The sequence below is a fragment of the Notamacropus eugenii genome, chromosome 5 (genome assembly GCF_028372415.1).
Source record: "Notamacropus eugenii isolate mMacEug1 chromosome 5, mMacEug1.pri_v2, whole genome shotgun sequence".
Taxonomy (NCBI): domain Eukaryota; kingdom Metazoa; phylum Chordata; class Mammalia; order Diprotodontia; family Macropodidae; genus Notamacropus; species Notamacropus eugenii.
Genome location: NC_092876.1, coordinates 87,028,916 through 87,042,864, shown reverse-complemented (window position 1 = coordinate 87,042,864; position 13,949 = coordinate 87,028,916). Strand labels below are relative to the sequence as shown.

General features: G+C 38.1%; 1 protein-coding gene across 1 annotated transcript; it reads right to left on the bottom strand.

Moving 5' to 3' along the window:
• Positions 1-12,974: 12,974 nt before the first annotated feature.
• LOC140507517 (vomeronasal type-1 receptor 1-like) lies at positions 12,975-13,892 on the bottom strand. Its single transcript, XM_072615582.1, has one exon. The coding sequence runs from the start codon at positions 13,890-13,892 to the stop codon at positions 12,975-12,977; it is 918 nt and encodes a 305-aa protein (XP_072471683.1).
• Between the last annotated feature and the right edge of the window lie 57 nt (positions 13,893-13,949).

Here is a 13,949-nt window from a genome sequence, read left to right as displayed (position 1 = left end):
AGACTTGGAGCCACTGGACTTTGTTCCAGAGTCTCCCTGACTTCCACTTGCAGTTTCACAACGTTTTCTTTCAAAGACATTTTTAAGGAGTGGCCATAGATGTGAAATTTTCTTGAGTAAAAGTTAGAACCATCAAGATTTTTATTTTACTCTATAATCCAGAAATGGTGTTAGAGAAAGCAATTTGTAATCTGAATTGTGCTGAAACTAAAAGATGTTGGAAAAGTTATGTTACTTAGAAAACCAGGCATTTTTACCTTTGCCTGTTTTAATGCTAAACCTAAAATTGTTCATGGATTTCTATGCGTGGAAAGAAATGAATAGAGTAATAATTTACTTAGACTGGTTCTGCCCATTCAGAACAGTCCTCCTATATGTTTGGGGTTGGCAGGCATGGGATCCATGCCAATTCCTTTTATTTTGTAAAACTGCTAATGCTTCTTTCATGTGGACATGGTCATAAGTCCTAAGAAAATTGTTTGGCTTGTATAATTCATAAATAATGATGTGACTTGCTCAAAAGTTGTAACAATTGGCTTCTATGTCAGGACAATTTTTAAATTTTAGATAGAAGGATCTGAAATGAAATCTCTTATGTATGTGAGTCCTGTTAATGTGCATTACTTATTTCAACTCCATGGGAAAATTTCACTCCTATCTGACTTCAAACAGAGACATATATGTTTTATATTTAGGAATTCAGTGATACCTAAGAATTTGGTTTGTTAGAGTACTTGCATAGTGGATAAATAAAATTTCGGTTCCATAAGGCCTCTTTCCTTAGATACCTGAGTTTCAGGTATAAAGGGTTTGTGGATGGTCGGTTGGTTTCCCCCCCCTTACCAGCTACCACCTTTCTTTCTGAAAGTGCTGTGGGCTGTAGCCGAAATTTGGAAGGTATCCAAAAGTTACTCAAATCTCCACTCTTTTCTAAAGCCACATGAGCAATTAAGTTGGATTTTAGGATATAAAAATTGTGCTTCAGTTTTTGTAAGTTGCGTCCCTCCACCAGGTGGAGAGACGTCCTTTCTCGAGAACTGTAATATCACCTATCACCCTCTGCATTGTCAAGGTCCTCATACTGGTTAAAGACCTAACCCCTCCAATTTTGGGACCCTGTGAGGCAGGGTCAGCTCTACATCCAGTCTCAGCAGGAAGCAGTTTCAGAAGCCGAGACCTTCATCACTTATCCCAAAATATGTTGGGTCCCATCTGCTTAAAGGGAGACAGGGTGGGGTGCTTGAGTATACGTACTTGGACAGCAGAATTCAGGCCAGGTAGAAAGGATGAATAGAACCCTGAAGGAATGTATTGCTAAGCTTAAGGCTGAAACTGGCAAGACCAAAAATGAGATGCTTTAAGTGCGGAAAAATAGGACATTACCAGAGGGAGTGTAGAAACAATGCAATTAAAATTTGGGTGATTGACATCAAGGATTGTTTTTACAGTATTCCTGTTCATACTGAGGATAGGGAAAGGTTTGCATTCTCTGTACCTAGTATCAATCTACAGGAGCCATACCATCATTATCAATGGAATGTACTACCTGAAGGACTGAAAAACAGTCCAACAATTTGTCAGTGGTATGTAGACAAGACATTACACCCAGTCAGAAAGAGATTTCCCCAGGTGTTGAGACTCCATTATATGGATGATATCTTAGGAGCTCATGATAACATTGAAATCTTAGAAATGACATTACAAATGATAGAGAGAGAATTCCTCAAACAGGGCTTAAGAATAGCATCTGATAAGATACAGAAAGACCTGCCTATACATTACTTAGGACACACCATATTAGAACATCAAATCCATATTAAATCACCTGTAATAGATGTGTCTAAAATCAAGACTCTCAATCATATGCAAAAGCTGATAGGAGAGCTTCAGTGGATCAGACCACAATTACGAATACCTAGAGGTGAATTACACCCATTGTATGACATGCTGAAAGGAGATCCTGACTTAAATTCACCACTAGAATGGACTCCTCAAGCATTGGAGTGCATCTCCAAAATTCAAACAAAAATCATAGAGGCTAGCACCAGGAGATATATACCAACAGAACATATGTATATCTCTATCCTATTCACTGTGGAACTCCCCACAGGATGCCTTCACCAAGAGGAAGGGGTATTGGAGTGGATACATTTGAAGAGAGTACACAATAGGTCTTGCGTCCCTTACTGTGTACTAGTTGCACAAGTGGTTTACAAGGCAGTTCAGAGAGTGAGGAAACTGATAGGAAGAGATCCTGATGCCATCTACTACACTAGATAACAAGTAGAGATACACTAGAGAACAAGTAGAGAAATGCTGTACAGAATACCCAGAATGGCAAGTCATTATTAATCAAAACTTCAAAACAGGGAACATAAATAAGGCTCTAAGCATATACCAAGAAACACCATGGACATGGGCTGAGAAACACCATGACACTCCGGTCATAGGAAAGAATGTATTTACTGATGCCACAAAATTAAATAGAGCAGCCACATATGTATATCAAGATAAATGGTTGCAGGTATATGATACTCCATTCTCTTCCACCCAAAAGAACGAACTATTTGCAGTCTGGAAGGCTTTAGAAATTGATGAGCCTATCAATGTCATTACTGACAGTAGATATGTAGCCACACTTATACCAGACCTAGAGACTGCCTGCATATCAACTGAATTAGAAATTGGACAGTTGCTAGTGGAAGTCCAAAACACCATAAGAGGACGTATGTTCCCATTCCACATTTTACATACAACATCACACTCCAATCTACCAGGGCCTCTAGCAGACAGAAATGAGGTTGTGGATCGAGTAGTGTCAGGAGGTGTATACCTAGAAACCACTGAGGAAGCTCAGCAGGCTCACAATAAGTTTCATATATCAGCAAAATCATTAAGACATTTATATAAGCTTACTAAGAAAGAGGCCTGAAAGATTGTAAAATCATGCACAGCATGCATTCCTTTTCAGCCACTGATGCCATGCAGAGTGTACAATCCTAAGGGATCACATCCTAATGATATCTGGCAAAGGGATGTGACTCACATAGCTTCAATCAGGAGGCTTAAATATGTCCATGTGTCTATAGACACTTTCTCCACTTTCATCATGGCTACTCTACGCACCACAGAGGCAGTCAAGCATGTGTGTAGTCATATGCTTCAATGTTTTGCTGCCCATGGCGTCCCACGACTATTAAAGACTGATAATGGCTCAGCATACATTGTTTCGGCCTTCCAAAAATTTCTCTCAGAATTTGGAATTTCTCATGTGACTGGGATCTCCTATAACCCCACAGGACAAGCCATAGTAGAACGTGTGAACCGCACCATAAAACAATATGTCCAAAAACAGAAAGGGTGAGCTTTGGGACCCAGGTCCACGGCACATGATCAATTAAAATTGGCACTTTACACTATCAAATATTTAAAATTCGATGAGCACGGTCTTACGCCTGCCATGAAACATATGGTCAGATCAGGCAGACTACCAGATGATTTTAAGAAAAAATTGGAATGGACGCCTCCGCCGATGGGACAGACAGCCACGTGGCAAGATCGGGAAGGGCAATGGCATGGACCACAAACCATAATAACTTGGGGCAAGGGTTATGCTTGTATCTTTACAGGAGACAAGGAGATTTGGGTACCATTGAAAATACTACGGGTTGTACAGCACCAGGAAGAAATCACAGGGAGCCCACCAGAGAAAGAAGAAACTACAACGCAGGAGCCATGAAATTAGTCAGCTGCATCTTACTGCTTCTTACAGTGAGCTAGGCCGAGGACTAGTATTGGACCTTTGGACATTACTAGACATTTCAACTTTACAGGACTGGTGAAGGGCTATCCTTGGCGTTTGTACAAATAATGTATCAGTGGGATTTAGGGAACAATTGAAGATGGATCACAAATTGTATCAGGCCATTCTAATGTTAAGAAATGATGTAATAGCAATTGGGGATGAACTCCAGGCCATAGAAACACAATTGGCTTTAAGATGTGATTACAGATATCATCATTTTTGTATGATGAACAAATTGTACAATGATACTGAATTTAATTGGGAAGAAATAAGAACTCAGTTACATGATTTAACACTCACCAACGTTTCAAGTGAAATAAAACTGTTGGAAAAATTGGCATTGGATATAAATACTCAAGGGACAAAAACGTTAATACCTGAAAATTTTGTTTCAGACATGATGCAACTTTTTGGTCATTCCACCTCATTGCTTAATTGGCTAGGTCCATTGTTGTCAGGAAGTATTGTTATCCTGATTCTTATATGTCTCATACCAGCATGTCTCAAATATGCCCTACAAACTGTAAAAGATACAATGAAGATGCTTACTGAAAATCAGTTCAAGCTGAGAGATGTAGAAACCCGTGAAGGTAATCAAGTCTAAAACAAAAAGGGGGAGTTGTAAGGGGTGCTGACCACCACACCATCTGGGACGCCACACTGATGGGCATCAGGTAAACTGAGTCCGGAGCAGGAAAGGGTGAACAAGGTGGCACTGGAAGGGATGGCCCCACCCCTGGTTTGTTGTTGTCACTATAGTTCCAGCTTGTGTTCATTTCTATAGTTTCGGGTTTGTTTATGTGTGTTACCATGGTTCACTGGGCTAGCTGGCAGAGACTATATAATCAGAGTGCTTCCTTGAATAAATCAGAGTTGCTTACTGACCTGCTCTCCCACCTCATTCTCTTACTCGCGAGCTCCACAGGAGGACGAGCAGCCTACTGGCCAGGCGTAAGACTTGCTCCTCTTGGTAAGCTATGTCGCAACCATAGCATACAAGAACACAATCCGTTCCCAAATTCATAAATGGTCAAAGGATATAAACAGGCAGTTTTCAGAGGACAAATTAAAGCTATATATAGTCATATGAAAAAATACTCTTAGTGACTATTGACAAGAGAAATGCAAATCAAAACAACTCTGAGGTACCACACCACATCTGTGAGATGGGCTACCATGCCAAAACAGGAGGATAATAAGTGTTGGAGAAGATATGGGAGATTTGGAACACTAACTCACTGTTGTTCAAGCTGTAAGCTGATCCAGCCATTCTGGAGAGCAATTTGGAACTATGCCCAAAGGGTAACTAAAATGTGCATACTCTTTGACCCAGAAATATCACTTCTAGGACTGTATCCCAAAGAGATCATTCAAATGAGAAAGGGTCCCACATGTACAAAAATATTTATAGCAGCTCTCTTTGTGGTGGTCAAGAAATGGGAATCAAGGGGATGCCCTTCAATCAGGGAATGGCTGAACAGGTTGGGGTGTATGAATGCAATGGAATTCTATTGTGTTACAAGAAATGATGAACAAGGAGACTTCAGAGAGGCCTGGAAGGACTTATATGAACTGATGCTGTATGGAGAACTTTGTACACAGCAACAACCACAGTGTCGAAGGAATTTTTCTGGTAGACAGCCCTTTACAGTAATGCAAGGACCTAATCAATTTCCAATGAACTCGTGAGGTAAAATGTCATCCACATCTAGAGAAAGAACTATGGAATTGGACTGCAGAATGAAGCAGACTATTTTCTCTTGTATTTTGTTTTGTTTTGGTTTTTATCCTGGTTTCTCTCATTCCTTTTAATTCTTCCATGCAACATGACTGAGGTGAAAATGTAAAAAAAAAAAAAAAAAAAAAAAAAAAAAAAAAAAAAAAGAAATCATTCTCTTTTTTAATAAGAGTACAGCAGTCAAAACCAGTTGATCTGAGCTCAGTAAGAAACATCAAAGAGTAGAAGATATTTCCTGACATGAGGGAGATACTTTCTACATCCAGTATTCTCACTGTTCACTCCCATACAGAAAAACCTGTGGAGAATGTCTCTTTTGTTACTGGCAGATACATATTCAGGAATATTGTATCGGTAGGAAACGTTCCAATGCTTTGTTGTACTCTTCATTTATACAGTTCTTCTTTGAAATACAGCTTGAGCTCTGCTCTGGTGAAAGAGTAAAATTACAATAATCCCAATAATACAGAACCTACCATAAATGAAGATGGTGATGACAGAGAGACCACTTGGTTGAGAATATGAAGTCAAGAGTTCTCAAACTCTGCCATCTACCATCATATAAATCTGTGCCTTCGAGTAGGATATCTGTTACTGGAACCAGTCACTCATAACCATTAATTATATTTTGTCATCCACCTGCAATGGATAGAGAAAGAATGATTCAGTATTTATTTTGTCATCTTGTTTCTGATGTTACTGTTGTAAATATATTTCTATCTTTTGTTATGTAAACGTTTAATTGTCTATCACATACATAATATATAAATGTATGCATTTCGAAAATATATGTAGAGACATACATATACTTCTTTCATAATAGGAAAAAAATGTGTAGAAAGGATACTCCTATTGGGAAATGGATAAACCACTGTGACATGACTACAATATAATATGGTGCCAGAAGAAATTGCATTGAAGTTTCTCAAGAAATTCTGAAGAGTTTTATGTTGTAATGCCAAACAAAAATAACAAAATTTGAAAATGTGTTTGGACAACTAAATTCTTGAGAAAACAACTTTGAGAAACTGTGGAACTGATAAATGCAATAATAAAATATGAAACCTGAAAGTGAAAGATAAAGTATAATCACCTCTTCACCCTCATTAAATTGCATACACATACAAGCATAGACAGATTGACAAACAGATAGATAGGTGGATAGACTTGTATATGTATATGTACAAACATGCACTGCAGTTCTTTTTCTTCTTATTTTATTTCTTCAGGATATAATTTTTTCTTACAAGCTCTGATTTTTTTACATCATTTGTTTCACTTCTCTATTCATTCCCTTGATATTTTAGTGGCAATCTATTTTTTTTTCTGATGCTCTACTTTTATTGGTTTTTCTGTTTTTACCTCATGCATATATGTTAATTTGTACATTTCTTCATTGTAAATTGGTCCATTTACTCACATTTCTGGTCTTAATTCCTAGACTGAGACTTTGTGCCAGGGCCAGATTCTGTTTCTTCCCACACACTTTGTTGAATTGGGAGCCATTCTCTGTTCCCTGTTTTTCATGAATGCCACGACTGGCACTGTTATAGATGACAAGGTGTCAAGCAAGGTGTCCTGTCATGATTCCTTGCTTCCTTCCCTGTCTCATGGTAATCTCATCCAGGTACTGGCTTTGGCTCCTCTCAGTCTTCCATCAGCACAATCCTACATCAAGAATTTGGTTCACTCCCTGTTGTATGACTGATATACTGTAGTTACATGTTGAAGATGGTCCTGTCCTCAACTCTCAGTCATTGATCTGGCTTCTTTTCCTGCCATATCTCTGAGTTCTCTAGGAGGTGTGTGTGCCAAGTTCTTTCTCATGAACAGTGACCTATCACGAATTAGTACTTTCAATGCTGCTGTTTCCAGGGTCAGAGTCTAAAATCCTCACAGCTTCATGCCCAGTTTCCTGGACCTCATGGTGGCTTAATTCCTCCTATTGTTTCCCTACTCAGTAAGAAGTTAAGTGGATTCTGTATCATTTTATAATTGATGTTATGCTATAACTAGTTCTATTCTGTATCACTGCCAATTTTGTATGATTGTCCTAAACAAATTTTTTTCCTTCTTTACCCGTAGGATAAGATTAGAAGTTTACATTCCCTCCTAATCACTGTTCTGCTCTGTAATCAAAGAAATCTGTTGTCCTTGAAAGATGTAGGTAAACATCAGGTTCTGCAGGTTGCATCTAGGTGGTGCACTATTTCCAACCTCGCTGCTGGACTCAAACAATGAACATTTCTTTTGTCACAGGAGTTCAGTTCCTCCTCTGAGTTCACTAAAATAGAACTTGTTATCCCTCCTACTTTCAGGTTCTGGAAAATTCCATGAAGCCTATTTGCTATATTTGAAGATCTACAACCTGACTTCATACATTTCCACAAGATATACTGTCCATTCTTGCTTTTCCTTTTACAAATAAGGAGGGTCTGATCTCAGTCTTAGCAGCCAGGAAGTCTGCTATTCCTGATATAATATCTATAGTCCTTAGGATGCAGATGGATACCATAAATCAGCACTCTTTAATGAAAGAAGGGGTGATTACTAGCCTCATGTGAGCTTTCTCTGTGCAACTGATCAGGTTATGCCCACCCTCAGGATGCTATCTAACCTGTAAGCAATTGCACTGTTTTCTCATCCTATCCAACTCTGTTTTTTATTCTCCTGTACTTCCCAAAATTCCACGAAGGCCAAAAAGCACTGCTTCACGGTCTTTGATAATTGAGAGAAGCCATTGACCCATTCAGCTTGCTGAAACAATTGTCTCTCAGTTTACCTTAATTTTTAAATGTAAAATCAGAACGCCAGCATTCCATAGACTTCTTTAACAGAAGGTTGAGACTAGGTTTTGAATCCTCCTGGTGGGTTATTTCCAGAATACATGTAGCTTTTAGGCTGGCCTCAGACACTTAGATAATGTCTCAGTTCCTAACTCCTGCCAAATGCAAGCTGTTCACTGGAGCTTGCGTTGTCAACTGCCTATTCTGGCATGAGCTTTCTCTGAGCATGAATTGGCTTCTGAACATCTTCCTTTGTTGTAATGGACTAGATGAAGGAGCTTCCTGATTTTACTTTTTGGTATTTTCAATCATTGTTCCATCCATTGCCAATTTAGATTCTTTGGGGGTGTTTGTCAGAGACCTGCATTCCTCCAAGATCCTTCCCATCTTTATTGGAAGTTCATATGAGGACATTCCATTACACTCATATTCCATAAACTGTTAAACCATTCCCCAATTGATTGGTCATCCCCTCAATTTCCAATTCCTTGACATCACAAAAAATGCTATTATAAATATTTTTGTACATGTGGATCCTTTTCATATTTCAGTGAACTCTTTGGAATACAGATGTAGTATTGGTATTACTGGATATGCAGGCTTTTGATTTAGATCCAAATTGCTCCCCAGAATGGTTGTATCAATTCAGAATTGTACCAGCGATGTGTTCAGATTTTCCCACATGATCTCCAACATTTATAATTTTCCTGTTTTGTCATATTAGCAAAATTATAGTTGTGAGATGGTACCTCACAGTTGATTTAATTTGTATTTCTATAATAAATAGTGATTTTGAGCACCTTTCATATGCCTGTAGAATGATTTAATGTATTCATCTGCATCTGCCTATTCATTTGCTCACCATTTTTTTCAATTTGAGAATGACTTGTCTTATAAATTTGATTTAGTTTTCAATATATTTGAGAAATGAGACCTTTGTCAGTGACATTGGCTATAAAAATGTTTCCCAGTTTTCTACTTCCATTTTAATCTTGGTTGCATGCAATAAGCAGTTCTGAAGAGTGGGAGAGATTTATTCCAATCAGATCAGTTCCTCAGAGCAGCATTAGTACCTTTCTTATTTCATTCAGCTAGTCTTGGTTAGACTGAGCTTGAAGTAGTAACAATTCTCTTCTCCATTCTCCATTCTGCTTCAAGCTGTTCTGTGTTCCACTCCACCTAAATATTTTAAAGTATCACAGAAGGCAGAAAACTAAAGGCCTTTTAATTTTCTTTTAAATTACACACAGAATTGTCTGATCTTGTGGCTTACCCAAAAACATTTTCATTTAAAAGTTTTCTACTTTAATTCCACAGAACTCCAATTTAATTATTGTGAACTTTAATTCATTTCAATTCCCACCTCAAAAGGAGTAGATACTGACAAGGATCTAATCCCTACAAAAAAGCATAATTAATAATACTCCTTGAAGTAGCTACAAAGAAATTCATTCAAAAGGTGCTAACTGTACTCCAATTTTAGTCAAAGTAGTGAGAATGTACGAAGTGAGCAAATCCAAGTAGTATACAGAAAACACTGAAGATCAAATTAGTTCTCTACAAAAAATGTATGCATTTCAGGACATGTCAGACAAATTAAATAAAAACCTAAGCAAAATTAACTTTTTAATACAAAATTAACACAAAATATTCTATAAAAAATTCTCTTATATAATTATTGATTGCACTGAAATTTGTATCAAAAACACATATCAGAATATTCTTTTAAATTTTCTAATTAATTCATTTGCCCATGTTCAAACAGGTAGTGTGGAACAAGGCAGAGATTCCAACACAGATCTTTATACAACAAATTCAGCATTAATTTTTGTTTACCACATGGGGTTGGAGCTAGTTGTGAGGGCAAAAAATAGTTTAAGAGTACTAATAAAAAGGACAGAAAATTATTAAAAGAGAATTTCAGTGTCCTAGGGAAAGAAGGGTTTTGAGTAGTCAGGTAGTCTGAGTTTTGAAGATCTCTGTGGCTGGCAGAGGTAGAGCAGAGCTGGGCATTAAAGGCCAGGGGTTCAGTGGAATGTACTGGAGTAGACTGTGAATCAGAGACTTCACTCCAAGGAAAAAGAGGGAGAGTAACTTAGAGACTTGGTTATCAGAAAAAAAAAAAAGAATCCATACAATATAATAAGTAGTTGGGGTGAATCTTAAAAGAGGAGAGGCTTCCTGAATGAGAGACTAAAAAGTGGCACTCTGGACAATACAAAGTTTGAGAGAAGAGTCATCCAGCCCTGGAGAGGCTGGTGAAGGATGAAGTGTCTTTGAGGAAAAATCCAGAAAATGGAGAGTGTCAGAAAATGGAGAGTGTGAAAGGAAATTATCTAAAGCAAAAGGGAATTAATAGATTCCAAAGGGTGATGCATAAAGTGGAGGAAAGGCATGGAAAGAAATTGAGGGAGAGCAGATAAGGGCTAAGAAAGAATTTTGTTCTAGAAAAGGTATTTCCAAGTCAACAGAATGAATCTGAATCACAGATATTAGTGGAGTGAGGGACAGAAGTTTACTGCCGTAGAACAAGGCAAGTACCCATTGATCAGAGTATTTCTTAGGTGATGTTCTCCAAAGATTCCTGAATTGGAGGCCTCTAATCTCAGGCAACATATGATTTAGGGTGACGTTTCTTTTTTTTCAGTCTTCAGTGGCAGGAACACTGTGTTTCTTCATTATCCAACCAGGGAAAGGTGAGTAGAAGACTTTCTAGATATTAATGGCAGCAGGGAAAGCTCTGTCAAGAATTTGGTGTACACTTCCAGGCAGCCAGTTGCCTGCAAAGTAGAACTTCATGATAACTCCCCAAGTGCAATAATGTTATACTGGTGTTCATAATTGATGTTCATGGAACAGGTCATTTGTTCAAAGTCATGCTGCCAGGAAGAAGAGAGAGGGTTAGTCTGAGTCTTCAGCATCCCCATCATAGAGTGTTGCTACTGCATCTTCAAATTCTTTCATAATGATGAGAAAAGCTTTCTGTGATTTTAGGCAAATTAGGCTAATTTAGGTTAATTCCCTGTTTGATTCTTGACTTAAGCTGTTTTGTAAGAGGCTGTGAAAACACAAAGAAGTTTTGTTCAATCTTTATTGACTTTCTTTTGCAACCTGATGTCTGTGTCCTCAATCAAGTACCTACTTGTCACTTTTGCCTCCCATGCTTCCTTCCTTGTTTTGGTGTCTAGGACTCTGTGTGTGTGTGTGTGTGTGTGTGTGTGTGTGTGTGTGTGTGTGTGTGTGTGTGTGCAGAATCTACTTTAGGATGGTTTTATAAAACTAATTCATTATATTTGAATTAAGCTTAAGGTTTCCCCTTCCAATGCCCTCCTCATGGCTCCCTCAATGATAGTCAGGAGTAGAACGTGTCTATACAAATTCATCAGTGACAGGTCCAGTACAGACCGGTCAGAATGTCCCTTCACAGTCAGAGCCGAGACAGATGGTTGTTCTTATGCCTAAGTTAAATAACAACAAAAAAAAAACCCAAAAACAAATTGCATAATTACCAATAGAGGAGAAACATGGATACACAACAGTTTATTTGAAAAATAACTGAGTGTAAAATCATTAGGAATCAGCAATGTGACAAATCAGACAAAATAACCAACGTGAATTTAGACTTCATTAAGAGAAGCATGGGACAAGAAAGGAGGTATCAGTTAGTCCTTCTACATGCTGGCCTGGTCCAGCCAGATCTGAATTAATGTATTCTGTCAGTATGTGGGAGAGTTTGATGGGAGGGCTCTATAAAGGAAGGTAAAAATCTTATCCACCTATTGGTGGGCCTCAGGTGGGGCTATTGAGGGAGGCTTGTTGATGAGGCATTGGGTCAAGAAAGGTTGTGCCCTCTGGCTCTGAAAAGAGTATAAATATTCTGAGAGTACATATTGCTTTGGAGTTTTGCTTTGGAAGAAGGTTTATGAGCCTGATGAGACTGTGGGAAGCTGCTAAGCAGCCTTTGACTTTGAAAACCCAGATGTTGGTGATTTCCTCTCTGGTAAATATGGCTTTTATTTCACTGTATTTTCTCTGTTGAATACATAAGAGGTTTGGTAGCTTTGGAAATATAAAAGATAAAATGGCGTATCTGGAATCATTCGGTTGAAAAAAGTGATTGTTGACCTATCAAAAGTTTTTCTATCCTTTTACAAATGTATATTTAAGAACCTGTGAAAACAGGCCCCCCCCCCCATTTATGTCAGAGTGCTTATTATTACATGCTTATTTTAGGAAAAATATTGAAAACTAATGGATTTCTAGTGGATGGTCATATGACATGATGAATGATAAAACAATGAAATAACCTAGTTTTTAGGCATTTATCCAGGAGAAGGAATGTGCTTTAGTTTCCAGTTTCTCATTAATTTGACATAAGCTCCTAGATATATTTATGTACAGACAGGTTCTTTTGTTATCTCTCTGGAATATAAGTGGAGTATTGGTATAGAGAGGTTAAATGGTAAGAACGAGCTAATTATTTGGGGGACAAAGTCCCAAATTTCCATAAAAACTACACAGATCAATAGAAAAGTCCAAGAAGACATTAACATTCTTGTATTCCTTTAGCTCAAAAAACATTAGTCATTATGTTCTTTTTATCATATTAGTCATTTTGATGGGTTTTAGGTGAATCTCCCAAGTTTTATCCGAACAATATCCTTTTGTCCAAGAGTGCCAAGAAATTTTTATATACATGGGAGTCACTGACTATTAGAAAAAAAGAGCTAAAAGCTGGGAAGCAGGCAGCCAGGAAGGCAGAGATGTGAACAAGCCAGGAAGATCGTTCATTTTGAATACATAAGATAAAGATAGAATTCAGTGAGTAAAAGCAGACAAACAGGATGACAAGGAACAGGATAGTTTGGGTGGCTCTGGTCTCTGGGGAAACACTAGGGGTGAGAATGTTGCCATGAATGTACTGGACTCTTTGATGGTGTCTGTACAAGAAAAAGACCATATATCCACTGGTTCCCATCATGATTCCTATAAACAAAAAATCAGGAAGGAAGACTATGAGTATATGCATTGCAAGATTAAGTGTAGCTGGAAATGGAACGGAACAATAAAGAAAATCCTGTTGAGTGATAGTTTTGTTTTTCATTGGGCCTCTCATAAATGAAAGAATCATAACATTTTTCAGTAGATGGAAGGCCCAGCAAAAAAGACACAATGGAACCATGCACTTTTGGGCTCCAGCTTTAAGTTGAGCCCACCAGGAGTTTCTGGGACTTAAAGTGATGGCTTGGAAGCTACTCAGGAGGCAGGTAGTACAGAGAGAAAGGTCCCGGGAAACTTTATGAAAGTAAAAGATAAGTTTACATCCCACATCATCCAAGAAATTTTTGAGCCCCAAAGTAAACATTGTCTTAGGAATTCCTTTGAAAAGAAGCGCTAAGTCATTGACAAAGGTCAGGTGGACGAGAAGTAAATCAATTGGCCTCAGCCTGGGACCAATGAATAAGGTGATGGTATAGAGCCCCAGGAGGAAGGAATTCCCCAGTACTCCCAAACCGGTTTGAAGCAGAAAAAAGAGCCCCAGTGCTATGTCCTTAGATATCATTCTTTTTTTGTTAATAGAAGGATATAGCAATCAAACCCAGTTGATCTATGTTTATTC

Excerpts from the sequence above, each read along its gene's own strand:
- LOC140507517 (XM_072615582.1), bottom strand. The coding sequence starts at position 13,892 with ATGATATCTAAGGACATAGCACTGGGGCTCTTTTTTCTGCTTCAAACC.